The 26,554-nt window shown below is 62.1% G+C and overlaps 1 protein-coding gene across 1 annotated transcript in view; it reads right to left on the reverse strand.

The window, feature by feature from the left end:
• Positions 1-26,554, reverse strand: part of URB1 (URB1 ribosome biogenesis factor) — a 50,712-nt gene that overhangs the window by 15,353 nt on the left and 8,805 nt on the right. Inside the window, exons 6-25 of the mRNA XM_090271413.1 lie at positions 25,912-25,997; positions 24,326-24,451; positions 23,179-23,303; positions 20,064-20,259; positions 18,891-19,028; positions 16,548-16,721; positions 15,908-16,037; positions 15,282-15,398; positions 14,209-14,321; positions 12,610-12,729; positions 11,303-11,419; positions 10,777-10,915; positions 9,910-10,080; positions 8,918-9,111; positions 8,242-8,460; positions 7,554-7,733; positions 5,560-6,415; positions 4,466-4,667; positions 3,744-3,915; positions 1,119-1,177 (exon numbers count right to left, since the gene is read on the reverse strand). Coding sequence (XP_090127539.1) covers positions 1,119-1,177; positions 3,744-3,915; positions 4,466-4,667; positions 5,560-6,415; positions 7,554-7,733; positions 8,242-8,460; positions 8,918-9,111; positions 9,910-10,080; positions 10,777-10,915; positions 11,303-11,419; positions 12,610-12,729; positions 14,209-14,321; positions 15,282-15,398; positions 15,908-16,037; positions 16,548-16,721; positions 18,891-19,028; positions 20,064-20,259; positions 23,179-23,303; positions 24,326-24,451; positions 25,912-25,997 — 3,634 coding nt within the window. The remainder of the gene's footprint in view (positions 1-1,118; positions 1,178-3,743; positions 3,916-4,465; positions 4,668-5,559; positions 6,416-7,553; positions 7,734-8,241; positions 8,461-8,917; positions 9,112-9,909; positions 10,081-10,776; positions 10,916-11,302; positions 11,420-12,609; positions 12,730-14,208; positions 14,322-15,281; positions 15,399-15,907; positions 16,038-16,547; positions 16,722-18,890; positions 19,029-20,063; positions 20,260-23,178; positions 23,304-24,325; positions 24,452-25,911; positions 25,998-26,554) is intronic.

Genomic DNA, 26,554 nt, shown 5'->3' on the forward strand with positions numbered 1-26,554 from the left:
GGCACCACACGCCGCCTACTGCCCCCGACCCACCGCGGGGAGCCGCGCGTGCCCGTGCCGATGCCACACGGACTTCCTGCCCGGCTGAGCATGAACTGAGGCGCCACCGCCACCCCCCTGCCCGCCAGGTCCGCCCCCTGCCCCGCCCTCGGCCACTCCACACCCCCGTCCAGGGCCCCAGGGCCCCAGGGCCTCTGTCTCTTCAACCCCTCAAAGCCCACTAAAGGACGCAGGCGCCCTGCGCGAGGAGATAGAAGTTTCCGTCACGTGTGGATAACGTTCAGAATCGCATGGGCACACGGGGGCCCCTAGAAACACAAACTCCCTGGGGACGGAGAGATGCCACCCGAGGGACAGCGCTCCGCCTGCCGTTATCCCGGGACCACCCTGCTGCCACCCTGCTCTCGATCCAGCCCTCTCCCGTTTCAGGCTGAATAACCAGGGGAGCGGGAAGGACAGGCATGGTGACCCCCTGCTTCATGGCGCTCTGATTGCCACAGGTGAGCGTGTGACCCCGACACCTGTGGTGAGGACACGAGGAAACCCTGAGCCCCCGCTCCATGCCGGTCACCCTGGCCCCCGTGCGGGACAGGCTGGGGATGTCGTACCCCTGCGGCTGCGCCACGCCGACATCCAGCGGGACCCCTCCCCAAGAGAAGCTGGCAGCCGGGCACCAAGACCCACGGCAGTCACCGCTGGGGTGGCGGGGGCGAGGGGCAGCAGAGCGCCGTGGGCCGGGGCGGGCTCGTGCGTCCGCTGAGGGCTACTCAACAGGCTGAACACCCCAGGCAGAAAGAATGAGGGACCAAGAGCTACACGTCCCCGCACGAGTGACTCAGAAACGTGCGACTGCAGAAGGATGCGGAGGGCACAATGCGCTTCTAAACAACATTACTTCCTGTTCCCAGACACACACACGCAGTCGTATGACCACAGGCACAGATGCCCACAGGGCGCCACAGCTGAAGAGGGACGCGGCCGGGCCCGGGCACGTGCGGGACACCGTCAGCATTCCTTAAACGTGTGCGCACCTGCGGTGAGCAGGAACAGCGCCCGCCGCCCCGCACACGCGGCCCGCCGCCGTCAGCGACACTCACGCCACGATAAAGCCGACTCACCGGAGCCCCGTCTTCACGAGCTTCTGCCAGTCGTCAGGATCCACTTCGCGACACGAACTCTAGGAGTAAAGTGAGAAACGGGTGTGAGGCAGTTCGATCCGGGAAACAGGACGTGGGGCTGAAATCTGAGCCGCTCCGTGGATGTGCGACAGTCCCCAGAATGCGCCATAGAAACACATGCCGCTCTCACGGGGACGTTCTAAATCGTTGTGCACGGCTGCTGATATTTTGTCACCTCCCCTCTCACCAAGGGAGCGAAAGGACATTTCCCAATCGTCTTCTGCCCCTCTGGCCCCCCCTGCAGCCAGCGCTGACTACACGCACGGGCTCAGCCACACATGCCTATTACATATATGACAATATCGGCCCAGGGGAAGAACACCAGGCTTATCCAGGAACACGAGGATGCTTTAACATTCAAAATCAGTCAACATAACTCACTTTATTTACAGACAAAGCAAAAAGAAAAACCAGTGTGGGTCTCGGTCACGGACGTGGAGACTACGTCAGAAGAGTGGCTGGCTGCTCTGGAGGGAAGGGGACTGGCTGGGACCAAGTGCAGGGGGCGCTCTGGGAGGGCGAAGATCTGGGGGAGGAGGGTGGCCACCAGGGCACGTCTGTCAACACTGAGCTATGCACTTAAGAGTTTACGTCGCACAGTATGAAAATATATGCCATCTGGGAAAAGTCCAACCATCATTAACACAATGAGAACAGCTTGCACGTCATCCATGTAACCCGGCAGCCAGAGAGGGGACTGGAATGCGCGTGTGTGAACAGGGAGGACCTCACTGTACTCGTCACTGGGGGCAGTAGACGCTGTTGAGTGAGCCTGTGCGCTGTGTGGCCGTCGCATTCACAATGACTGAGTGAGCACAGCAACGGATCTGCATCCAGTTTTGCGTTCGGCTTGAACACTGCTCCACGGACACTGTTCGGATGACGCAGAGGCCGCAGCTGTGGGCAGCTGGTGAGTGACAGCTTTGTCATGAAATGATCCTGCTCACGCATCACGTCTCATGCAGCTTTTTGGCAAAACATCAAATCCCCCAGGTGACTCAGCCCCCCTACAGCCCAGATTTGGTGCCCTGAGACTTGTGGCTTTTCCCAAAACTCAAATCAGCTGTGAAAGGGAACAGATTTCAGACTATTGATGAGCTTCAGGAAAACGTGACGGCGCAGCTGATGGCGACTAGGAGAACTGTGTGAGGTCCCACGGAGCCTGCTTTGAAGGGACCGAGGCGTCACTTTATCTTCTTCAATAATGGTCTCTTTTTCATAGTATGTGGCTGGATAGTTTCTGGACAGACCTCATACTTCAATTCCAAGGAAAGCGTTGGTGTGGGGTGTTGTGGGAGGGAAAGGCTGTGTTCAGGGGCAGGGTGGGGGCAGAGGGTAGACGGGAACTCTGCGCTGTCCACTCAGTGGAAAGCAGAGCCTGTCAGCGGGCATCAAGCCAGCCGGCGGGGACCCTCCCTGTGACAGGGGCACCGGCCCAGCCGCTCCTCTGCAGCCCAGCTGTCTCTGGACTCGGGGACCATCCTCCTCTTCCCCAGTTCGGCCATGTCGGGGTGCTTGTGAGCCAGCCTTCCATCCGCAAATCCATAAAAACAAAACGAGGCTGCAACGCCGGTCCCCAAGTCTCTCCACGCGCACACACGGACACCCCGCTTGCTCCACAGCCGGTGTGTTTCCCACGCAGCTTCCACCGGGGTTCTTTCCCTGAGGACTACTTTTTAGGTTCTGGGTTCAGAGTTTAAACGCAAGCCACAGATTCAGTGAACTTTAGCAGAAGTTTACGCTGTGCAGTGAAAAGTAACTCGTAGGTTAGCTTTCAGAACGCTACCTATTTCTACACAGAAATATAATATTTAAAGAAAAGACACTTCAATAGGACATGATGGCCAAAAACACCTCAATATTTCCAAATTTCATGAAGACTCTCAGCTCACAGAGACCAGAGACAAGCTCATGGAACACAAAGCACAGGAAACCTGAAGAAACTGCACTAAAAAAGCCCTGAAAGCAGCCAGACAGAAAGGGCATCATTTACAGAGGAAGAAAGAGAAGACCGAGAGATTTCTTACCAGAAACAGTGTTTGCCAGAAGACAGTGAAGCAGCCCCTTTAAGATGCTTTAAAAGAAAAGGAAACCTAGAATTTTATACCCAGGGAAACTCTTCAATCCACTCTGATGGCAGTGTTACCTGACTCTAACACCAGACACATTGCAAGAAACTAAAATCAACCACACGCCCCATGCGCACACACGGACGCAGAAGCTCTGACTCAGACGTTAGCACAGCGAGCCCAGCAATGCCAAGAGCCGGCGCTGCCGCACCGCCAGGCAGGCTCGCCCGGGAAGGCCGGCGCCGTCAGCCACTCGCTTTGGGAACAGCCCAGCAGCAGGAGAAAGCACACGACCGTCTCAGCCGACACAGCGAAGGGCCTGACGAAGTCCGGCGCCCGCTCCTGACGGCCCTCACCTCGGGGGCGCCCTCCTGCCACGGGGGCTCCCAGACATGACCCCGCACGCGCCGCAGCCAGTCACACCCCTGCTCAGTACGCACAGGCAGCCCGTGGTGTTCGCTGTCACCAGGGCTCGGAGGGGGTGGGTCACACGTACCAACAGCCGGCGCAGCCGCAGCAGCATCTGCTCCTCGCGACCCTGGGCGCGGCCCCTGCTGAACGACCCGAGCAGCCACCGCACACAGGACCCCAGCAGGGTCTCCTCCCAGGCGCGCAGCTCTTCCGCCGACCCCTCCAGCGTGGCCGAGACGGCGTCAGCCACGGTCCAGCTGCAGCGGGAGACAGGAGCCCGCGTCAGGGGCAGGGCCCGAGCGCCGCCAGCCTAAGCAGAGCCCAGCAGGACCGCGGGCCGTGTGCCCTGCAGGCTGCTCCTGCCCCTCACTCAAGTGCCAAAGACGGACCAGACCTGCTCCCAGTGGCGGGGACAGAACGAGACTGTGTCTCCCTCAGGCTCCCACGCCCTCAGCAACACGCGCGTTCGAGCCGGGTCACCCTTTCTTGCAGATGGGGGCGGGAAGGCGGGGCTGCATGTGTCACAGGGGCTCAGCAGCACCCCTGGCCCACCCCCGAGGGGCCAGGAGCCACACCCCTGCGCGCTGTAGCACCGGACGTCAGGCCCTGCCCAGGGCCCGCGCCCCCCAGTCGAGAACCACTGCTCTTAGGGCATCGGAAGCAGCCAGCCAGGGTGCTGGGAGGGTTCTCCGGGAGCCGGCCCCTCCGGGCTGGGGGCAGCAGCCGTGCAGCCATTGCCCGCCCGTTCGTAAGCACCACCGGGACGTGAAGTCGAGGGGGTAGCCCTCAACACGGCATGCTACGCACCTCCCGTGACTGTCCGGGCTCTGAAGCAGGCGGGGCAAACGGTCCACGAGGACACGGATGTCCTTGGCTCTCGCCAACGGGACGAGCTGGGCCAGGACCTCGGGGTGCAGCCCCGACCCATGGGGCCGGTCGGCACTGAGGAGCCTGGTCTGCAGCGGCCCCCACAGGGCCCTCCTCAAGGCGGCGGCGGCGGCAGAGGATGCTGGGGCAGACACGGAAGCAGAGGTCACCGGACCGCAGGGGCGGGCTGGGCTAGCGCGTGCCGGCTCACGGGAGCCTGCGGCCCAGCTTCAGGCCTCTCGTCCCTGGCAATGTCACACTGGCACTGGCTACGGTCACAGCAGGTGCTGCCTGTGCCTCCCCGGAGCCGGCTGAAGAGTCCGGCAGCACACCAGTGACCAACTGTCTGCCAGGGCACCCCGCCCGGTGGCCCCGGGGGCCCCCCAGCCCAAAGCCCATGATCAGGCCACGAGCATGAGCATCCTGCGCTCCCATGGGCTTGCCCTGCAGGGGCCTAGGAGTGGGCACCCCAGGACAGGGGCATGGAGGGCTACAGCAGGGATGGTCCCCTTGGGACTCGTGTCTTAAAAAGCACCTGTCATCCCTGACAGGTCACTCAGGACAGTGAATGAGACCATTCACACATATGACCAGGAGGAATCAGACTTGAGGGAATCTGAAAGTGCCTCCGACCTAAAGCCCAGGCAGGTGGTGAGAGGAGCCGGGCCCCCGCGGCCCCCGCATCCCGACAGAGGGGGCAGCGGGATGGGACTGGGCTGACCACCCTGAAGGCTTCCTCAGCCTAACGAGACCCAGCACCAGTGCTGGACCTGCTGGTGGTCCCCACCCACTGCCCACCCCTCCCCCAGCTTCACGTGGTAACTCGGGGTTGATGGGTGTGGCGGGGGAACACTTCAAGCCACAACGTCAAGATTGTGGGCAGAGGAGAGGGGTGTTGAGGGAGACTTTCTCACCAGAGCTGGGTCAGACGCTGGAGGAGAAACTAAACCACCCCCAGAACAGAGTCCAGGGTTTACGAATGGCCCAGCCTGTCTGACCTGACTCCCCGCTGCCCAGACCACCCTTGCCTGTACCTCCTGCAGGGCGTGTGCAACGCCCCTGGGTCCAGCGCTGGAGGTACGCGTGCACGAGGGGGAGGAAGTCCTCGAGGCCTTCCTGGAGGCGGAGCCCCGCCCCCGGTCGCCGGCACCACAGCTCGAGCCGCAGCAGGTGGGTCCAGCTCCGCTGCACGAGCAGCGTGGCGATGCCCAGGGCCGCCTGTGTCCGCCGGGCCAGGCAGTAGTCGAGCAGGCCGACCCCGACCACGGGCGCCAGCGTGGGCTCTCTCTGCAGAGCGTGCAGGAACACCGTGTCCAGCTCGTCCACGGCCAACGTGGAGAGCAAAGCCCCCAACCCTTTCACGTACTCGAAGGCCCAGGGGAGCTCGCCACTCGGCAGCTGACCCTGGGGGCTGCCAGTCAATAGCTGGACCAGGGTCCTGCCGACAGAGCTCAAGCGCCTCTCCTTCCCGGGGGACTTCGTGGGCCGCTGGGCCACCAGGTGGGCCTCGGGCAGGCTCAACAGGGCCAGGGTGACCTCGCGGAGCTGGGCGCCCTCCATGTACACGTGCAGCCCCTGCAGGGCCTCGAGCTGCAGGACTGTCTTGGCTGGCGATGTGGCCGGGCCCGCCTTCCTGCTTCGCAGCTCTTTCAGGACGGTCTGCACAATGGCCCCCGAGTACCGGGTCAGGAGGCCCAGCTGGCCGAGGCGTCGGAGGATCGGGGCGCTGGCCGTCAGCAGCTGCAGGATGCCCGCACTGAGATGGGCCGCCAGGAGCTTCACCAGGACGGGGCTGAGGCTGTGCGGGGGCAGGGCCTGCTGCTCCAGGGCCAGGAACCAGCCCTCCAGGGCGGGGTGTCTGAGGACGACCACGAGCACCTCCTCCAGCGTCTGGAAGACAGAGACAGGGCAGGGCTCGCAGGCGGCGCGGGGCCCACGGGGCAGGGCTGCAGCTGCCGGGAGAGCATCGCCGTGTTGAGTAGGAGAGTCGAGCCCTGACGCCCCTCTCGGGAGCCGCAGCGCCCCCACCTGAGCCCCGGTAAAGCTGATATCCGGGCTCGACCGTGACTCGGTCATTGTCCACCTAGACCCGCAGGTGTCTGAGGACATCACCCTGGACGCATTCACCACACGGCAAACTGCTCTGCAGTCACTCGGCGCAGGGGCGGGTGGGCCACGCAGAAGTGCGCAACGACCACGACTGACCATGCTCTCTCCCTGGCAGCCCCTAGAGAGACCTGGCTGAGGGCTGGGCAGGGCGACCCCGTGCAGGGACCCCACATGTGGGAAGGTGCGTCGGTGACGGTGCCGTGAGACCCCCGGCCCGGAATGAAGGTGACCTGTCCCCACCTGCAGACGAGAGCCAGGCCCCGCGCAGGAAGCAGCGGGGTGCCCTGCGCTGAGTGGAGGGGGGTGTGGCCCAGCCCCGCTAAGCAGCCCTGCTGCGCGTGCCTCCTGGTCAGCGGAGCCACCCGGCGCCCTGGGACAGCCGTCCGTTTCCTCTCCTTATTTACTGTGACAGATCGAGAGGGGGGCCCCTCATGCTTCCCAACCACGGAGGGCGACGTGCCGGTCCCGTTAGCTGGCCAGCAGGGGCCCTGCAGCAAGACGCGCCCCCGCGCGCCCACGGGAGGCCGAGGGAGGAGCCTGCACGAGACTGAAGCGAGGACAGGTTTGCTCCTCGAACCCAGTGAGACGGCCCACACGGCAAACTGTGGAGGCTGCCCGGGCCCACTCGGCAGCCTGCTTCCCACGGCCCCGGCAGGAGAGCGGGACACTGCCAGGGGCGCTGCCCGCCTGTCCCCACACAGGCGCCGGGGGCTCGGGGGAGCGGGGCTGGCTTTCTCAGGGGCCCGCACGCACGGTGGCCGGAAACTGCCTGCAGATTGGGGGCAGGCGACCAAGCAGAGGTGACCGGGAAGACTGCGCTTGTCTCTGGGGGCCTTAGTGTCCCCTGTAAGGTCCCGCCAGGGACACAGCCCTGCTTTTAGGCAGGAGGGTGGGACAGCAGGCAGGAGACCCGCGGTACCTTGTCACCGGCCAGCCCCAGCGAGGCCGCGGACTCCATGTCCAGGAAGAGGTCGGACTCGGCCCGCACCGCCTCCCATTTCTGCTGGTTCTGGGCATCCAGCTGCTCGCAGTGCAGGACCAGGCGCCGGAGCAGGTCCAGGAGCAGGTCTAGGACGGGGGGCCCTGCACGTTTGCCCAGCTGTGGGGACAGAGCCACACGAGCCCTCAGACCAGGCAGGCAGGGCCAGCCCCCCGTCCAGAAGGCATGACAACGGCACACTGACGAGGTCAATGCCGGAAGGGCCGCAGCCGAGGTCGTGTCCCAGCCAGGCGCGGCTCTGCGTCCTGACCAAACACGGCCCGCCTGGCCCGGCTCCATCAGCCACACCCGCTGCAGAAGCTTGCTGATGATCTACCGAATGACACCCTAACAGGAGGGGGCCCCTGACCAGCAGCTGCCCCGGCGACAAGGCTCAGCTGCACGTAGCTGCTGAGGGACCCGCTGGGCGTGCAGTGAGCCTGGAGAAAAGGGCTGTAACCCGCGTCTGCACGTCTGCTCCAGGCAGACGAGGCAGCTGGGTGCCGGCACCACACGTGCCGCCCGGGCCCTGTTGGCGGCTTGCACTGCGGCCAGGTGTGGACTGCAGGGTGCACGACCCCGGGACCCCAATGGGTGCTGTCACTGGGGGCTGGAGAGGGCGGCTCACCTGGCTGAAGCGTTCCACCGTGGTCTGCAGGTACAGCAGCACCTGGTTCACCGCGCGCAGCACGTGGCGCAGGGGGAGGCGTGGGACGGCAGCCCGCAGCTCCGCCTGCACCTCCGCGTCCAGCAGCGTACCCTCGCCCTGGAAGGCCGTCTGCAGCAGGGCGCCGAAGGGGCCGGCTGGGGGGCTCTGGGGGGCGGGGCTGCCCGGCACCTGCAGTGGCTGCGGAGGAGGAAAGACCGGTCACCAGAGAACAGGCACAGCCTGGCGCACAGGGCCAGGGCGCCGTTCATAACAAAGGGATGCGTCACAACGAGGACACATTCGTACTAGAACACGTGTGACCATGTGGGCTCGAGCACATGAAGCCCTGGTACTCCCAGTCACATGGGCTTTCCTAGGACATGTGAATGCAAGGTCAGAATCGGCAGGCGTGTGCACCCTGAGGACAGACGCCACCGCAGGCGCCGCGGGCGACAGACAGGGATGACCCGTCAAGCCCGTGGGGGCGGCTCTGAGCCCACACCTTCCACAGCCCCACCCAGTCCGTGTGTCCCTGTGTCCCCTCCCGTCAGTGGAGCAGCCTGACACCACCGAGCTTCCTGATGCAGGGCAACAAGGCCAGGAAGCATCACCCTGCGAGCAAGCGGCACCGCTGGGGCCCTGCAGCCGCACTCACCGAGGCCTCGCGGGCGGGCTCCGGGATCCAGAGGCTGTAGTACCTGCAGAAGCAGGCCAGCTGACGGCAGCAGGGCGGGGCCGGAGGCTCGAACTTGTCATACGCCTGAAGCAGGAGGCACAGAGCCAGAGGGTCCCTCTGGCTGTGCAGCAGGTCTGTGAGCACGGCCGTCAGGTACGCCACGACGGGGTCTCCTGCGGAGGAGCGAGACGCATGCAGGACACACGGGACAGGCCTCGCACGATCCACCCACACACCAGTGAGCATGTCTGAGACCAGGGCTGTCAACGCACGCTGACTCCCCCAGGGGCCCCGTAACCCACCGGGGGGCTGAGGCCACCGCCCACGGGGCTCCACACGACAGCAGAGCCTCCAGGTCCTGCGGCCCCGAGTGCAGGCCCAGGCGTGGAGGACGGGGACAAGGCCACCAAGCCACCTCCATGGCAGTTCAGCTGAGACCACCCGACTGGTCCATCCCTGGGCCGGGCCACAGCAGCCCCGCTTGCTGCACCCCCTCTTCCTCTGCAGCGGGGCCATGCACCCCCTGCTGGCGGACAGCCACCCGACCCGACCTGGACTGTCACTAAGTAGAGGAAGAGACCTTTATTCTCTAAACCGTGACGTGCCAGGGCTTAGACGTGCCTGTAGCGAAGCCTGAGCACCCTAATGAATACGCCCTGTGACCTGGGGGCACTTCCTTGGGTCTAAGGGGCCTGTATACCCAGCAAATATGAAGAACCCACAACTTAGCATCAAGACACCAAGCGCGCGCTGAAAGGGCCAACAGGTGTCTGTGCAGCGACCATGTTATTCCAGACCCACCTTCCACGGCCCTGCAGCCTGGCTGCCCCGATTCCCTGCATGCTGAGCCCCGCCCGGCAGGCTCACCGGAGGGGGGCTTTCGGCAGTTATTGCCAGAGACCCCGAAGCGCACCCCCCCCCCACAGCCCCGCTGGCCCGACGCGGCCACACGCGCCCACCGCGGCAGGCACCTGCGGCGCCTTCCGTCCCGAGCAGCAGCTTGTTCCTGGCCTCCAGGGCCGCGGGGACGGCGGCGCTGAACGGGAACGTGAGCTGGGCCGTGTCTTCGCTCAGCGCGAGCCCGACCTCCTCGTCCAGGCCCTCGCTGCCCTCCATCAGCACGTCCACCATGTCCAGCACGTCTGAGACGGGGTGCAGCCCGGGCAGGAGCCCCACAGGGAGGGAAGACAAGAGAACACGGGCAAAAGGTGAACACGGAACTTCTCTCTGGGGAGAATGCTTCACACAAAGTTTGAGTCCAAGCAGCGAGGACGTTTCCTGTAAAGCCTCAGGCTGTCTGCCAGGACCTCCGGCCTGGGGACGCGACAGGCCAGAGCTTCCTCATGAGACAGGGAGAAGCCGGGAAACGCCACCTGCACATCCAGGCCAACGGGCCCAGGTCCGAGACGCTGAGGGCGGACGGTCCCAGCACAGCGGGGCCACAGCACCTGCACTCAGACCCTGACCGTGCCAAGCGCCGCTGGGTGAGCTGACCAGGGCACCTGGCCTGTGTGGCCCGGCAGCCTTGTCAACACACACGCGGACAGTACCGGTGCCCTGGAGGGCTGGTCAGGAGGGGACGCACCTCCGGCCCGAGAGGGCTGAGCTCAGCGCCCGGCACGAAGCAAACACTGCCCAGCACAGGAGGGGCACAGGGCGCACAAGCTCCGCACACACTCCCGTTACGTGAACAACCGGGCGAGTTTCGCATACACGGCAGCTGCTGTGGACGCCAGGGAAGGGGGGCGTGACCTTGGACGCACCTCCTGTTCTGTCTCTCATCTGCCACCGCAGCTGACCCTCAGAACCCGGGGACCGTGACAGGGAGAGGCGCCTACCGTCGATGTGGGAGACGGGGATGCTGACGTCATCGGCATCCTGCCGGGCCACAGTGGCCTGCAGCGTGCTGGCCTCCTGGACGAAGTCAGAGGCTCTGTCTGTGTACGAGCAGGGGTTCGCCACCAGCGTCAGCAGGACCTGAGTGTGAGAGCCGAGTGGAAGAGAGGAGGTCACAAATGAAACGGAAAACGTGCCTCAGAACACCACAGGTAAAACAGAGGGGACGACCGAAGTGTTAGCAGGCCTCCAAAAGAACGATATTCTTTGTGCAGAGTTTTAAAAATGCTTTGCTGCCAAGTTTGAAAAGCGATCTCCTCTGGGTACACATGGCACCGCCCCAAGCATCACCCAGAGCACCGCTCTTCTGTGCGGGGGCTCCCGGAGGAGGGGGCACAGCACGCGGCAGCGCGCCCCCCGCTTCACACTCGGACGTGTCGCCAGGAAGGGGTCCCGACCCTGAATCCACTGAGGGTCCCCGAGCAGAAGTCCCCAGCACAAGCTCCCTTCCATGAGACGGGTGCTCACTCGTTCCAGAAACTGAATCACAGCCTCCTGCCCGCCCTCTGGGGTGTCATCCAGGTGTTCCAGCCACAGCTCCAGCTCCTTCCAGGTGTGCTCGAACACGCCAGTGTCCCGCAGGATCTGTCCCGGCAGACGGCAGGCCACGTCAGCAGCAGCCTGCTTTCCGTCGGAGCTGCCCTGGCCGACGGTGACCTGAGGGGCACCTGGGTCCCTGTTCCACTCTGCACGCTTTTCTCTCACAACAGCCCCACGTGGGGACATGGGAAGAGGGACCCACTCACTCCTCTCCTTCAACTCCTAAGGAGGAACAGGGATGAAGCCCAGCTGCCACCTGGAGTCTCGTTTTCTACCTGGATTTTCAGAGTCCCAGGTACACCTGCACGACTCTACCCCTCCGGCTCCTTGACCCTCAGTCCGTTTGAGGTGCTCAGGGACAGTGAACCCGGCAGGTCGCATCCCCTCGGTGCGGCCCCTCAAGATTCAGACCTGGGGCGAGGAGCGCCCACCATGTCTAAGAGAACAGGACTTGTTCTGAGGCAGGACTTGAACCTGTGGGGTCAGGCGATGACACCCTCAAAGGGCCTGGCGGCAGTCTCAAGGTCTAAGCTGCACCCCGGCACACCTGCCTGCGCCAGCCCCACGTTTGCAGTGAGCAAGTGGTCATGACCCCCAACCAGGGGTCAAGTTCACACCTGCACAACCTGAAGGAAATGGTCAAGACCCAGAGGTGCACATCCTCCAAGCAGCTCAGGTGAGGTTAAAGGGCAGCAGGATTATCAGCTGTTCAAAGGTAAAGCCTCTGCGCCCTAAAAACAACCAGTGTGGTTTCTGTCGCACCCCGAGTGTTTGCCGCAGAGCAGAAACGAGATGCGTGGCGTCAGGCCGCCCCAGCAAGGCGCACAGGACAGGGGCAGCCGAGTCAGCGTCCCTGTGCCCCCCGACAGCACCTGCACTGGGGGCGGGCAGGTCGCAAGGTCAGGATGAGGGCAGGCGCCCACCACTGAAGGCCCCCGACGGCCAGGAGTCGGAAGCTCCTGAGCCTAGAAAGGGTGCAGCATGGCCACAGCTTCATCACAGGCACCTTCCCCCCAGCGCTGGGCCTGCCCGGTGCCCACCCATGTGCCCACGAGTTCCCGCCAGATGCGCACGACCTGGACTCTCGTCTAGAAGCAGCCCCAGCTCACGCTTCCCCACACCCCGCTGCCGCTCACGCTGCCCTAGGCCTCGTGTTTCCAGACCCTGCCAGGCCGCGCGCCGCCTCCAGGCCCCGAGATGTGTCCCCAGGACAAGGAGCGGGAGCGGCTCGTCACCTTCACGATGAGGAGTCTGGTGGACGACTTGAGCGGCAGGTGCGCGCTGGTCACGAACATCTTCATCAGCAGGTAGAACACGGACCGCTCTCCCCCGATGATCTCTGCCTCGGGGCCTTCCTACAGCGTGAACAGAGCGGCAGTGCGTGGCGGAGGCGGCTGGGGGCTGGGCACGCGCTGGGCCGTCGGCTCCCAGGCCTCGGTGCCCTCCCACCCGATGGGAGCCGGGGCTGTGTGTACGACGGACCCTAGGAACCAGCTCCCCCACCCCACCCCCACACACAGGTGCAGAGATGACAAAGTAGGGACAGGCCGGAGCATGGGGGTCCCTTCACGGGCCGGTGCCATCCTGGGCTCTTTCCACACACTGCCTCAGTTTACCTCCCAACCACCCTGTGGGGCAACTGTGACCCCCCACGGCGACATGAACACTGAGGCACGAGGGGTGACCGCAGTCCAGGGCCGGAGCTGGGGTCACGCCCAGGACCTGTGGGTGTGGGGAGGAGCGGCTGGGGCTGGGCCGTGGCCAGAGCTGTCACAGAGCATGCGCGTGGAGCCTGGCATGCAGGATGCTCTCCAGCAGAGCCCCCCCCACCCCCACCCCAGAGAGAGGCGCGGGGCACGTGTGCGAGCCCCACGCCATGGCATCCTCACGCCTTTCTGGAAACCTCACATGGAAAGATGTCAGTGTGCCCTTCCACACTGGGGTGCCGGGAGGCTGTACATAAGACCCGAGTCTTCAAGAGAAAAGCCACCCGAGCCGCGGAGAAACTCCCTCAGTGCCCCCCCCCCGCCCCCCCGCCACTGCCTGGCTGCTTCCCTCCAAGAGGTGGTGAGGCTCTGGGCTCACATGCACAGGCCAAGCGCTACCTATCGCACTGAGTTCTCTTCGTGGTCCTGCATCACGTTCTCCAGCAAGTCCTAGAGTACGTCACTGAAGACACAGGAAAGGCCAGCGGTCTCTGCCAACCCTCCCCAGCTTCACCCCTGCCCCGGCCTGGCCTCTATTCCCACCTCTATCTGAAGTTCTTCCAGAATGAGGACAAAGAAGAAGAAATGTATTTTATTTCCCAAAAGGTTTTTGAAAAAAATTCTTTTTCTTATTATTTTTTAACCCTCACCAGAGACCACGGTCATTGATTTCAAGGAGAAGGAACGAGAGGAAGAGAAACATCGACAGGAGATCAAAACATCAACGGGCTGCCTTGTGTACACAGCCCGACCGGGAACCGAACCCGCAACCCAGGCATGCGTCCCGACTGGGAATTGAGCCTGCGACCTTTCAGTTTACAGAACAACAACCAACTGAGTCACTGGCCAGAACCCCAAGGTTTTAAAATTACAAAGAAGAAGAAGAAGAAGAAAGTAAACCCGCCAGGATGGAAAGCACAGACGCTCCCAGCAGCCCGCAGCACCACACCTCAGTGAGGCGCCTGTGTCAGCAGCAGAGTCCCCGGCCCCCTGGCCCCTGAGCCGGGGTCTGGCCTCTGCTCTGGGTGTGCCTCCCTCTCTGCCCTGACCTGCCAGCGTCCTGGCCCGGCTGGAAGCCCCTAGCAAGCCCACAGTGCGCTCGCAGAGGCGGCGGAGCTCGCACCCTACCTGTGCCTTCAGCCACGCGAACTTGCTGGCGGGCAGCTCCAGGGCCACCTCCAGCAGGTGCTGCTGCAGGATGGGCGGCGCCTGCTCGCGAAGGCCCTGCTCCGAGATGACGCCTGTGGGCGGGAAGGAAAGCAGTCGGGGCGCGGGGCGGCGGGCACCCCGCCACCGCTGGCGTGGCCACCAGGCCCAGACGCGGGCCTCCGAGCCCAGGAAGGAGGACGGATGCAGGCCCGTGCCCGCCCCAGGTCACCCTCACACAGACTGTGCCCGCTCCTCTGCCCAGCCACACCTCGCCTGACACGTCTGCCCCTCAGCCACCAGGGCGCGTCCCACCCCTTCAACAAGGAGCCAAGTCCCCCCCTGCCACTTGGCCCACGGGCCCCTCCCTACACCTCGATGCCACTCACCCCCACCGCTCTCTGGGGCTGTGCCCCGTTAATGCCACCCCGGGCGTGGGCACAGGCCTTGCCCCCCAGACTGCGAGCACTGCGAGCAGACGGCAGCCACCCCGCCCCCGGCCTGACGGCCCGGGCAGCGCACGGCCGCTCACCAGGAATGGCCCGTCTAGCCCACTCCCTGCTCTCCCGGCGAAGAGCGCCCGACCCTCCCACAACAGGGGTGCTCCGCGCTGCTCTGCACGGGCCACCCCAAGCGCTCATGTAGTCAGGGTGGGGGCCCTGCAAGTCTTCCTCTGCAGGCGCGCCGTGAAGTCAATGTTATCGGCCAAACGTTCTCTTGAAGGAAACGTGGCTGGACAGGCAGCACTGTGTCCACCAGATGCAGCTTGAACCTGACTTGCGGGTAAAGTGAGCGGCTGCCTCAGAGAACAGGTTCCCCCCAGGCCTCTGCGTGGATGGAATCCCCGCCCCTGGGACTCTGAGCCCCTTGGAAAATAGGCTTTAGAGCGACCGTCACGTGGCCGGATCTGCTGACCGCCCGTGGCCGGCAGCTCAGGCCGCCTCCTCGTCTCCTCGCTGCTGCTGCTGAGCGTCCCCTGACACCGACTTCAGGGAGGCGCGGGTCTGCGTGAGGACCAGAGGCCGGGGGCCCCGCGCACGGCCGCTGGGTCTCACCCTTCAGGAGCTTGCTGAAGTCGAAGCTGCACTGTGTGACCGCGTGCGGCACCACCTTCTGGTACAGGCAGATGACGCGCAGCAGCACCGCCTTCAGCAGGATGGTTTCTGCGTCGTCTGAACGAGGGGGAGACGCTCCCATCAGGAAACGTCCTTGTCCCTCCTCCATCAAGAAGCGGCATGCAGTCGGGCCCCCACCGCCCGCCGAGCAGAGGCTGCAGACAGAACCCCCCAACCCCCGAGTCCACATGGCGAGGGTCAAGGCTGTTCAGACAGCTGGTTCACGTCCCCATTTCAAGGCTGTGACCTCAGACAGGATAAGGCTGTTGGGTCTCTGCCCCAGTGTCCTCGAACAGCGGGACACACAGCTGTGAGGGCAACGAGGACACGGACGTAAGACACCTGGCCCACAGCAAGGTGTGTGTTGCTGCATCGGACCACGGGGGCCAGCAGCCGCCTCCCCCTGCGCAGCCTGGGAGGCCCCCAGCCCAGCCCGCCCGGAAGGGCCCAGCGTGTCTGTAACACGTCAGCAGGCAACGCATGGGTGCCCCCGACTGCTGCCTCTAAGTCGGCACATGGGCCCGTCACGGCCCGCAGGCAGCCCCGCCGCACACACACGCCCTCACCGCATGGGGGTGCCTCGCAGGCTGTGGGAGCCCCGCTGCCCCGTCTCTGTCCCTTCTGGTCATCTTGTTTCGTGTCCTGAGTCCTAAGCGACTGCCACACCCACACGACGGTGTTCAGGTCTGGTAACGCCTGCAAGGGCAAAGGGCAAAGGGCAGGCTGAGCCACGGGGAAGCGGAGGAGAAACCAGCGAACAGACCCCTGACGAGGGGGGGCACCCAGAGGAGAGGGGCGCGCACGTGCACGCAGGGTGGACGCCAGGCCCAGGCCCCCAGCCCGCCGGCTGTTCTGAGCAGATTCCTGGAGCTCTGTGCACGGTACGCGTTTGGGGAAAACGAGACACATCTGACCATCTCGGGAGCTGCCCAGCGCGGCCGGGGCCCTTCCCGGGCAGCTGGCAGCGTGCAGACTGGCCTTCCGGACTTACCAGAATAACCCGCAGGGCAGGGCCGTGAGGGGGGCTTGCCAGCAGCCCCTTGACCCACGTGCATGCAACGTTGGGGAGGGGCGAGGCATACGGGCTCCCGACGGGACTCGGGCTGAGGACCACCCTGGCCCCTTCACATCCCCTGGCTCCCGCCCTCTGCTTCCCCAGCTGGTGTGCCGAAAGCCCTGGGAACGCCCCGGGAAGGCCGCGCCCACCTTGCTCAGGGCTTCTCTGAAGAGCCGCACGAAGTCCTCCATCATCGGGGCCGAGTACACCCCCAGCTCCCGCCATGCCTCCCCGTGCAGGCAGAAGTCGACAGTCTTTAGCGCTCTCTTCAAAATGGCGGAGAGGAGGGACAAGGCTGTGTGCTTCACCGACTTGCTGTCCAGCTGGGAGGGCAAAGCGAAACCCACACGCACCGTCAGGCGGCGCTGCGGGCACAGCTCCCGAGCCCCGGGCCTGGCCCCTTCTCGGGCCCCCACAGGGAAACGACATGAGGCAGTGAGAAGAGGTGGCAGAGGACCCCACCCTCCGGCACACCTGACCCCAGCAGGTGCCGGGGAGGAGGCTGCCGAAGAAGAGCCTGAGCGTTCTTCTTGATTTCTGAGTAAGTCTTCCCCGGTCACCACGCAGTCCCCACGGATGACTCACGTCAACAACAGCCAGGATGGCCCCAGACAGCAGCCCCCGCCCAGAGCAAGTGTGCGTGCCGGCCGGAGACGGCAGGAGAGCGGCAGGGCACCGGCAGGAAGACGCAGCGCTCTGCCGGGTGGCGTGCGCCCTGGCCACGGGCTCCCTGCCGCACTCACAGCAGGAGGGGCGCCACGGCCCTCACTCAGCGCAAGGACTGAGGACAGTTCCAGAACCCATGCTATTCACTGCAACCAAAAGAGGGCAGGCAGAGGCCTGCCGGTCGCGGGTGTTCCCAGGTCAGCGGCGGCGGCTGGGTGCTCGGGAGACACGCACCACCGCGGGCCCGGCCCAGCCGGCTGCACCAGCCCGCTGCCGCCCAGGACAGTGTGGAGGCCCCGGCGGGGGTCCTGGCCTCACAGTCAGGTGGGAACAGAAAGGCTTCCTGGTGGACTTTTAGTTTAATAACCAAGACACCCCGTCCCCAACACCCCAGTCACGCCTATGTTGTAGTCTCAAGGGGGCCCCACAGAAAACTCGCGGACCAGCAGTCACCCACCCCGATCCCGTGAGTCAGAGACAGGACCGGACGCGTGTCTGAAAGCACACACGTGTCGCAGGCACACAGGCACAGCCGACGCTCACAGCACAGCTCAGCCGACAACTTGAGATCCTGCCTCCAAAGTCTCATTTCCTGTCTCTAACATAAGCTAACTCTGAACCTCCTGACTCTAAACTGTCCGCTACCAAAAGTGTCAAAAAAACCACTGTAAAGAATAAAAGAGAAAATATAAACACCCCAAACCCCACGCAGTACCGGCCTCCGCGTAGTCACACACATGCAGCTCGAGGACGCCCCGGGGAGACCAGGCAAAGCTGCGGCCCCTGGTCCTGCGGCCACCGCACCCGGGAGTGGGCAGCCGGGGCAGAGCCCCTCCCCCGCAGCGGCAGACCCCGGACACCAGGGGAGGGGGGCCTGGGCCGGCTCTCAGGGGCGACAGGGGCCGGGCGTGCGGAAGCGGCACCTGCTGCACCCCCCGCAAGCCCACCGAGGCAAGACTGTGTGTCTCCCACGAGACACGGGCGTGCTGCCTGGTCCTGCCAGAGCAAAGGCTTCCCCCTCACCCCACGCACGCCTGCTCTCTGCTCCTCACCCCACTGCCCACTATCGGCACAAACCCTGGCTGGGCAGCAACCGACACCTGACCCCCATGGCCTAAGGCCACCGCGCTCAGGCTGTGCGACGCCCACGGCAGACCGCGGGCTCACGGTGCTCACACAGCAACCCGCCCGCCCCAAAGGCACCCCAGGCCTTGCACCCATCTGATGCCTGGCCCCCCAGGCAGGTCTTCAGGCCGCCTGGGCCCCGGAGGAGCTGGCAGGGCCTGGGCCCACGCGTGCCAGCAACTCCAAGACACTCACCTAAGGCCACGGCGCTGGCGTGTGAGCTGTGCCAGTCCCTCAGAATGGGGCTTCTGATGGGACCGGGGACCTTTTATAACAAATGATGACGCAAAACTTAATCACCCCTCCCATAAGCGCACCCTCCCAAAGTGCCTCAGACAGCGAGTCCTCAAAGTAACGGTTTCCCAGAAATCTGCACGCCACCCACTCCAGCCACTAAAGGAAGGTGAGTCAGGCAACATTCGCCCGCAATGTCCCGGGGTCCCACACTCATGAGACTCTGATACACAACACTGGGCCTCAGGCCCCAGCCGCGGGGAGAGACCCTGGCCCCCGCCCAGGCTGGGGCAGAGCTGCCCCTGCCTCGCCCTGGGCAGGAATGTCCCTTCCCCAGGTGGGTGGACACGGAGAGCTCCGAGGCTCATGAACAAATCACAGCCCAGACCTCAGGCTGGTGCCCTCAGAAACAGCCCTGCACGGCCAGCGGGGTGAGGAGAAAGTTCTAGAAGCAGATGAGCACTTACGTTCAGTGCCTGGGTGAACATGACCTTGTTGCACACCAGGGGCACGGTGGTCACCATCACCATGGCCAGGAGGCGGGGCAGAGGGAGGAGCTCTCTGGTCTGAAACGCCCGGGAAACGTCGGGCTGGGCCTCATAGATCTGCAAGGAGGAGAGAGAGTGAGCTGGTGCTGGAGGCCAAGTTCCAAACCAAAGGCTGAGCACTGGCACCCACAGGGCGGCTGGTCCACTGGGACAAGGACCGTGGCAGAAGCCCCAGGCTCAGAAGACCAGCCCCCAGGGCCATGCGCCAGAGAAGTCAGGTCACGAGGCCAGCCATCACCAGGCGGGGACCTCCAAAGCAGCACTCGGCCTGCGCTCTGGGAGCCTCTCAGAACCTCTGGGGGCAAATGAGTCACAGCCAGACCTAACAATGGTGTTGTCATCAGGTTCAGCGCTTGACGGGCACCTGACAAATGATGGCATCCTTCCAGCACTCAGGAAACTAAGAAGTATTCACAGATGACAAAACTAGGCTCCTTACAGACACACTAGTGAGCAGAGAAGTGAGGATGGACACCCAGCCCTGCAAAGGCCACGCACCTGTCCGCCCCTTCCCAGGGACAGCCACCTGCCCAGGCCGTGGCCAAGAAAACAGTCCCTGGGATTTCAGCAGTAAGCAGGCCAGAAATAAGCGAGGGAGAGAGAGAGAGAGACAGATAGACAGAGAGACAGAGACAGAGAGAGGGAGGGACTGAGCGCATGCTCACTGGTGGACGAGGGGACGTCACCTTTGTTCAGAAGGCACTCGGTCCACACCCACGCGAGGCAGCGGGCCACCAAGCCACGGCCCGCCTCCAGTGGCTCTAACTACTGGAAACTGCAATCTTGAAAACCGATCCTACAGTAAAGTCACCCCACTAACTCCAGCCTAACTCTGCCAAAGCTCACAAAGGCCTCCCTGTCTGCAGAATCTGGGTGAAAAGATGAGGTTGCCTCAACCGACTGAAAAGGCGTAACCATCCCCGCTGAGCTCCGTGAACAGCAGGCTGGCCCAGCAGAGGACAGGGCCATGTGACCGGCAACAGCCCCTGAAACTGGCAGAGCTCTTCCCACTCAGTGTGGCACCAGGTCTCTCCCGCTCCCTGCCTGCCGCCCACCCACCTAACAGGCCCCGACGCCCGGGGGCGGGGTCACCTTGTTCAGGAGTTTCATGTTGTTCGACCAAGTAGACTTCGCTCTCGGGAGGAAGGAGAATGGGACTTCCTTGAAGTATCTATTCAGCAGGTCCGGGCACACTCTGAGGATGCTCACCACCAGCTCGCCCACTAGCTCATCGTCCGCGGCCGTCCTCAGCCCCAGCAGGAAGTGCAGCAGCGTCAGGTTCCCTGCCCTGTGGAGGGAGGGGCTCGGCAGGGGGCTGCCACGAGGCAGAGCTCAGGGCGACCACACTGTCACTGGTCTTCCACTCTGGTCGGCGTCCCTCACAGCATAAAGTAGGGTGTTCTCATGGCGTGGGGGTGAGGGGGTCCCTACTACAGGGCTTGAATGTCACTCCTCCACTCTGCGCTGACCCCATCTTCCCTCCCATCTGACTTGTCTGGAAGAGGGAGTGACCCCGTCTCCATCCACCTGGGGTCCTACCTGTCTGCCCAGAAGTGAGGCCAGTGTAAAGAAAGGGCCAAACCTGAAGTCGGTGGGAGGGACCCACGGACTGCCTTCTCTGACCTCACGTGAGAAAGTGGGTGTGTATAGAAGTATGCAGGTGTGCACAGGTATAACACATAGAGGAAATGCATCTTTCCTTGGAAACAATCTTTTTTTTTTTTTTTTTTTACATAAAATGCTCAAGAACTGCCGCAGCCCACAGTGCCATAAAATTACTTCTAAAAGGTCTTCTGCTTCCTCTGTTTCTAGCTTGTTTAAATTCCCATGTCTCCATCTAGCAGCTGAAAGAAGCTAACACAGCAGACAAGATCTTCAAAACTTGTCCCCTTGTGGCCAGTTTTCAAAATTATAAGATTAAAAATATAAAAAAAAGCTGGAAAACCCACGGACATTAAAACTTGCAGGAAGGGAACGCGCCCAGGATGTACACAGCCAAGGCCGCAGGACAGTGGGCTTCAACCGCAGGCTCCGGGCTTTTGCCTCCAGATGCCTCAGGAGAAAAGAGGCCTTTTTGCGCCTGCGTGACACTGCAAAGTCCTAAATCCCAGAAACCCTGAGAATGTGCCTCACGCATGCCATGCTGCTGGCTTCTGGGACCCTCACTGCTTTGTATCCCCTTATAAACACCCAATTCTAAGATGCTACGTGATGGCTTCACATACAATAGTCTTCAAAAGTTAAATTAGTAAGTGTACTTTTGATCAGACGTCATCTTCTCAAAAGCTTAAAATTCTTAATGTGAGAAGTTCCTAAGCAAGACATACTTTGCGATATTCTGTCAACTGGAATGTTAAATTTAAATCTAGTGTGTTAGAAATACTGTGGCTACTTTAACCTGCAACAATGTACCAAGCAGAGCACTTTAACCCGCAACAATGTATCCACACAGGGCATTTTAACCCGCAACAATGTATCCACACAGGGCACTTTCACCCGCAACAATGTACCCTCGTAGAGCGCTGCATGTGTCCCTGGGCACCCAGGACCCTGCTCCCCACTCCCCGAGGCTGAGGACCCCCACCTGACAGCTGCGGGTGGAGGCAGAGGAGAGGCGCCCCGCCCGCACTCGCACGCACAGCGGGCCCAGCACAGCCCGGCCGCCACCTGCCGCCGTAAACCAGGCTTCCCACCACAGCTGACGCCCACACTGAGAACGCCCCACTGGCACAGCTGAGCGGTCCCGTAGAGACTGTAAGGCCTGCCCAGCCTAACACACTGATCCCGGGGCCCTTCAGAGGACCAGCCTGCGGGCCCCGCCCACACTAGGATGACTCGCTCTCATCAAGCACCTACTGTGTGCCGGGCTCTGCAGACCGGCCTATTCCCATCCTCACCCACCAGGCAACAGACGAGCAAATAAAGAAGTGCGCAAGGCGCGGCCGGTCACAGCCAGAAGCCAGGCTAAAGGTCGGTGACAGCGGGCGAGTTCAGAAAGGACCTCCCTGAGGCAGGACATCAGCACAGAGACCTACCGCAACGAGGGAGTGAGGCTGGGGTTGCTGGGGAAACGCATTTCAGCTTCCTCCAAGCTTCCCATGGACACCCCTGCAAGCAGAAGTCCCTTCCTCTCCCTGAAGCACAAACACTTGTCTCTTGCCCATGGCTTCAAAAACGTGTGTGACCTCAGCTTACTGAAACAGACCCACACCCCCAAGCTGAGCCACCGCACTCATTAATGATCATCCAGCCGACGGACCCACGCGGGGGCAGCATGTGGTGCATGCATGGTCACTACATTAGAGCGTGAAAGCCCGCGATGCTGTGTTCTAACCGGCGAGGAGAAGAATGAAGTGGCCAGTTTAATCGTAACGACCTCACAATTGAAACAAGGCCGAGTCAGGAGCAGGGAGAATTCCCACCATGCCATCCCGTTTCCTGACTGTGAAAACTACATCAAACAATCAACACCCTTTTAATAAAATGCCAAGAGGGTAAAGAGTGTCATTCACATGTTTGATATTTTTACTGTCAGGTAGAAAAAAGCAAGTTGAACAACGTATCTAACAGAAGACCATTTTGGTCATTAAAAAATAACAGGGATATGTGCTCTACTCATGGAATGGCAAAGAGAAAGCGTGGAAGAGCATAATCTAAACCGCTACTCTGGACTGTACAGGAAATATTATCATAATTATGAAATATGAAATAGAACGGACAAACCAAGCTTTCCCATCCTAACTGGTTGGCAGCCGCCCCTGAGGAGGACTGTTCAGCTGTTCGGGGGATGAGTGTGGAACGAGGCTCCCTGGACTCCCACCCGAGCCCCGCTACTGGCCCCCCGCAGAACTGGAGTCCCAGAGCCCCCACCCCAGGACAGTTCGGGGCCCCCTTCAGGGCAGCTGCCGTGGGAAGGCAAATGAAGGCCCATCCTCAGGTCCAGCCTCTGGGTGAACGCACACAGCACCTCCCCGGGTGACCAGTGTCCCGTCTCTGTGTCCAGGCTGACTGCTCCCCGGGACCTCTTCCCGAGGGCACAGAATGGCCACAAGTTCTCTGGTCTCCCCTCTCCCCCCTGAAATAGGTGAGTGAGTGTCCCCTGCTAGTTCCAGCCCAGCACAGCCCACCCTGCAGCAGCCTGACCGCGCACTCATGCACGTGGTGACTTCCGAGGACACCGCCCTCACCCACGGGCGTCACCCTTTACCTGCCGGAGGTCCCCAAAGAGGCGTCATAGAAGTTGATGCCGTGTCTGAGCGAGCAGCACAGGTCCATCAGGAAGCTGTGAACCAGCTCCCGCACCGCGGCTTTGCCCGCGTCCCCAGCAGGCGCCTGCGAGGGTTTTAAAGAAGCCAATGCAAGTCCCGGGCGGCAGACCTTCGTCACAGCCGCAGGGGAAGCGGCCACATCGCCCTCCTGGTGCCAACTCAGAAAACACCTTAGATTCCACTCTCGGCACCATTTCAGAGAAGGAAACAAAAGAGCCCAGAAACACCAGTCACGGTTAGAAAACACCCCTACGAGGGGCAGGTTTAAACCTGCGGTTTTCAATAAGCCGAAGAATAACCTGACGGCTCTTGCTCTTTTCCATAAAATTTGGGAGTGTTTTTATGAAGCCCCGAGGCTTCCTGGTAACAGGGCACAGAACATGCTCGGAACAGGAGGACACAGGCAGTGAGGAGGAGGAGGGCGGGTGACCCAGGATGCACTGGGGAACGCCCGGAGGAGCCTCACACCGAGGCGCGGGACCAGCCACGTGCCTGGGGCCACCAAGCACCGGGTAAGCCAGCACTTCAGCCACGGCTACATGGTGAGCGGTGCACCCACAGGCGAGGCTGGGCTCCCGGGTGCTTAGGATTCTGCACGAAAAGCAACGAGTCTAGAAACCTCAAAAGCCAGATTTGGGGGGAAAATGGAGCAAAGGAAAGGAAAAGGCCAATGAGAGGAGGCAGAGCTGGGTCAGCCCCGTCCTGGGCACGTTGAGATGCCCCTAGGCCAAGGGCTGAACACTCTTCTCACTTACAAAAGTTTAATGTCATGACCCCGCGGAACACGATGAAACCTTACTGCAAAAATAAAGTTTTCAAAACCATACTGAATCTAGGTGGAAAACGAATGTAACCACCAGCCGAAAGAAGCCGGTCAAAGGCAGAGACATGGTCCAAGGCAGGTGTGTGCTCAGTGCTCAATCCCCAGCCGAGGCTCTCGAGCTGACAGGCAGGCAGAGGGCAGAGGGTAGCGGGAGGTAGCGAGGCGCAGGGCAGCGGGGCGGAGGGTAGAGGGCAGCGGGGCGGAGGGCAGAGGGCAGCGGGGCGGAGGGCAGAGGGCAGCGGGGCAAAGGGCAGCGGCTGTACCTCGGCGTTCTCCAGATCCACGTCCATGATGCCCTTCCAGCCGTAGAGAGAGGCGATGTGGGTCAGTAACTGCCCGGTGAAGAAACGCACCTTCTGGGTTTTGGTGATATTTTTATTGTGAACCACCTGGAAACAGTGAAACAAATCAACTTCAAGGAATTCCATTTTCAAAACAGTTAACTGAATTTTTCATTATAAAAATAATGGAGGCTCACGACAAAATATTTGGCCAAAAAATACAAAGGTGAGGAAAAACAAAGCCCCCGATAGTGCCACCATCCCTGACTCTTGGCACGTGTCCCTCCGGCTGTCACCACCCTCACAACGCTCACGGGCCTGCACTGGCTGGGTGTTCCGCCCCCTGGGGGCCCCAGTCATGGAGCACGCTGTGCCTGCTTTGCCTCACACAGCACTGACCGCTCCTTCAGGACCGTGTCAGCAGGGCTGAGTCACTCTGTCCTCCCAGGGACCACGGCTCACTGAGCCAGCCCTGGCGGGCACCACCAGCCGCTCCGACCCTGGCTGTGACGGGCAACCTCCGCAGCCTCCCCTGCGGCCACCGAGGACGCGGGCCCGCGGCACGTGTCTCAGCCCACCCAAACGGACCCTCCGAAGCTCCAGGGCTGCATGTTCCTCAAGTAGGTTCCCCGGCGGTTCTGAGGCACCCCCAGCCCCACCCCCGGGTGGGCACGCATCTGTGAAACATCGATGTGAGAGAGACACAGCGACCTGTTACCCGCTGCACACGGCCTGACGGGGGACCGAACCTGCAACCCAGGCATGTGCGCCGACCAGGAATCGAACCCGGGACCTTTTCTGGGCTGCAGGACAACGCCCACCCACTGAGCCGCGCCGGCCAGGGACCATTCCTTGCGTTACTTTAAACCGGGGCCCTAGCCTCAGCACTGGGACGCCCAGGGCCTAGCGACTGCTGGGGGACTGCCCTGCGCATGTGACTCTGGGGTGCTGGGCAGCAACGCTGCTCTCCCCCCGCAGCGGCCCGTTGCCCTTCCAGTTCCGACGACGAGACATGTCTGCGGACACTGTCAAATGTCGGGGGGGTGGGGGGGAGGGAAGCACAGTCACCCCCAGTGGAGAAGCGCCGCTTCAGGCGCCACGCCAGAGACCGTTCATTTCTCTGCGGGCGGCCGGCTCCCAGCCTTCCGACCGGCGCCTGCACGCTGGGCGTGTCGGGAGCTTTTCTCATCAAGCTGCACTGAAGACGGGCCCTGCAGCGGGGCTTCCGACGTCCCCAAGACACCCGTGAAAGACAGAAAATGCGAGCTGATCCAAGGGATCGCTGGCGCGGCTGTGACTGAAGACCGCCTGTCGCTCAGCTCACAGCGACCGTGGTGCTTCCTGGGAGGCAGCGAGCGCAGCTTCTCTCCTGCCTCAGGCCAAGGGGCTGCCCCCCACTGGTCCCCATGGCTGCTGCCACCAGTGCGTTTCCGCTTAGGGAGCAGTCTTCCTGCCAACCCACGTGACAACCCACGTGACGACGCCCGTGAGCTAAGACGTGTATCTGTCGGGGCCCAGGAAACACTGGAGGAAGCCGAGGGCGGAAACGCTGGTCGGCAAGCGCGTACCTTTGCTTTCAGCGTGGACAACAACATGCTGACGGTGGAGATCCTGTCCTCCTTGATGCCGGAGCTAAAAATGCAGGGGATAAAATCTGGAAGTAAAGGTTGAAAGCGTCAAACTCAGAAACATTTTGAACATGAAAACATTACATTTTACACGGTGCTGCAAGCAAGGCCTTTGGCTTTACTTTTTTTTTTTTTTTAGATTTTATTTATTTACTTTTAGAGAGACGGGAATGGAGGGAGAAAGAGAGGGAGACAAACATCGATGTGTGGTTACTTCTCACAGGCCCCTGACTGGGGACCCGGCCCGCAGCCCAGGCCTGTGCCTGTACCGGGAATCGAACCTGCCACCCTTTGGTTTGCAGGCTGGTGCTCAATCCACTGAGCCACACGAGCCGGGGCTGACTCTGCTATTGAAGTTTGTCCTTCTAGTTGTACAGGTTCACAGCAGAAATAACCAAGCACTTTGGTGACAGAGGAAAGCTGTTACCTCAAAGTCACACAATGACAGAACCTTCAGGGTCACTAGCTCTCTACTTCCATTTTACTTCCCATTTCTCATGTTAACTTCGGTAAAATAAACCTAATATTGACCATTTCAACGAGGATATAGGTCATGATTACAGTTTTCCAAAATTTCTCTTTG

The sequence above is a fragment of the Furipterus horrens genome, unplaced genomic scaffold, assembly GCF_987537825.1.
Source record: "Furipterus horrens unplaced genomic scaffold, mFurHor1.1.pri manual_scaffold_1, whole genome shotgun sequence".
NCBI lineage: Eukaryota > Metazoa > Chordata > Mammalia > Chiroptera > Furipteridae > Furipterus > Furipterus horrens.